Raw genomic sequence first — 1,107 nt, 5'->3', positions numbered from 1 at the left:
ATATGCTTTTGGATAGCCCAATGGATGCATACATGACAATGCGCAGTTTGTTTGCCAAGCCTTCGCTGACTCGTGAAGATGTGGATACGCTCATGGTGAAAGCGGATATATTGGTAAACTACGCGACACACAAACTCTCACGACCAGATAGGAGATTCAAAGCTTGCACCCTGGTTAGGAAACTTTCGTCTTTGTTTATGGTATTTGACCACCTGGTTTGTACAATTGAGCTTCTAGGCGACAAGATGGATGCCGACAGATGGTGGCCTGGGTTTGTACAGCAGTTCCAAACGGACTACATCTTTCCTGAATACGTGCCGTCCCCAAAGTCAAGAATGCTGAACAGGCGAGTTAATCGACTCAGTTTTGCGTTGGAAATATATAAGGAAGGGCGACGCCCGGAACTTGATGAAGTAATTGAGCTGAAGAGGGACATTATTACCCACGCGTACAAAGACAGCCAACTGGCGAACCCCATGTGGAAACTCTGGATTCAGGATGACGAAGAATTCTTTTCGTCTTGTAGCGATGTCCCCTCTTCCTCCGGGCAGACGTCGGACGGTCAAAAGGAGCCCGAACAGTCATGATCCTCACATGTATGCGGTAGACTGTGGTATCTAGGATGTTCCTCTTTGTATGCAGGGGCCTTGAGCTTTTCTTCTGAATTTCGAGCGCCGTGAGTTCAGGACTACAGGAAAGAGGCGAAACTGTGTCTATGCGCGCGATTTCCTTTGTCTATCCGGCTTATCTGCAACTCGTGGTGGTGTTCTCCGAACTTGGTGCTGGGTCAAAGTGAGCCTTCGGCCTTCAGGCATTGTTGCCCCTTGATGACATGTTACCCACAAGCTGCAAACCGGTTGTTCTCACTTGAGCGTTCAGGCTGGAGCACGGCTGCAGTTGCCTGATATCGCAGGCAGCAGCGGACAGAGAAACGCATTTGCCTGTATCTCCTCACTTTGTCGTTGCTTCCTTGCTATTCCGTGCTGGGAGGCATCTCTAATCGCATTGAAGGAGACGGGAACAGTGGCAACAGATCGTTATAACCGATTATGAAGCTGTATGTGAGCTGTTTTGGTCGTGACGATGCCATAGCAGGGGCATATCGAT

At 49.2% G+C, this 1,107-nt stretch overlaps 1 protein-coding gene across 1 annotated transcript; it reads left to right on the top strand.

Annotated features, from left to right (window-relative positions):
• Window positions 1-245: 245 nt before the first annotated feature.
• EMH_0093990 (uncharacterized protein) lies at window positions 246-1,043 on the top strand (the record flags this gene model as incomplete). The annotated part of the gene is made up of 3 exons (XM_013502050.1): window positions 246-561; window positions 687-792; window positions 914-1,043. The coding sequence occupies 3 exons, from the start codon at window positions 246-248 to the stop codon at window positions 1,041-1,043; spliced, it is 552 nt and encodes a 183-aa protein (XP_013357504.1).
• Between the last annotated feature and the right edge of the window lie 64 nt (window positions 1,044-1,107).

The sequence above is a fragment of the Eimeria mitis genome, genomic scaffold (genome assembly GCF_000499745.2).
Source record: "Eimeria mitis Houghton genomic scaffold, Emh_scaff8162, whole genome shotgun sequence".
NCBI lineage: Eukaryota > Apicomplexa > Conoidasida > Eucoccidiorida > Eimeriidae > Eimeria > Eimeria mitis.
Note: the sequence above shows the minus strand (reverse complement) of the source record. Positions and strands in the feature narration are given on the sequence as shown.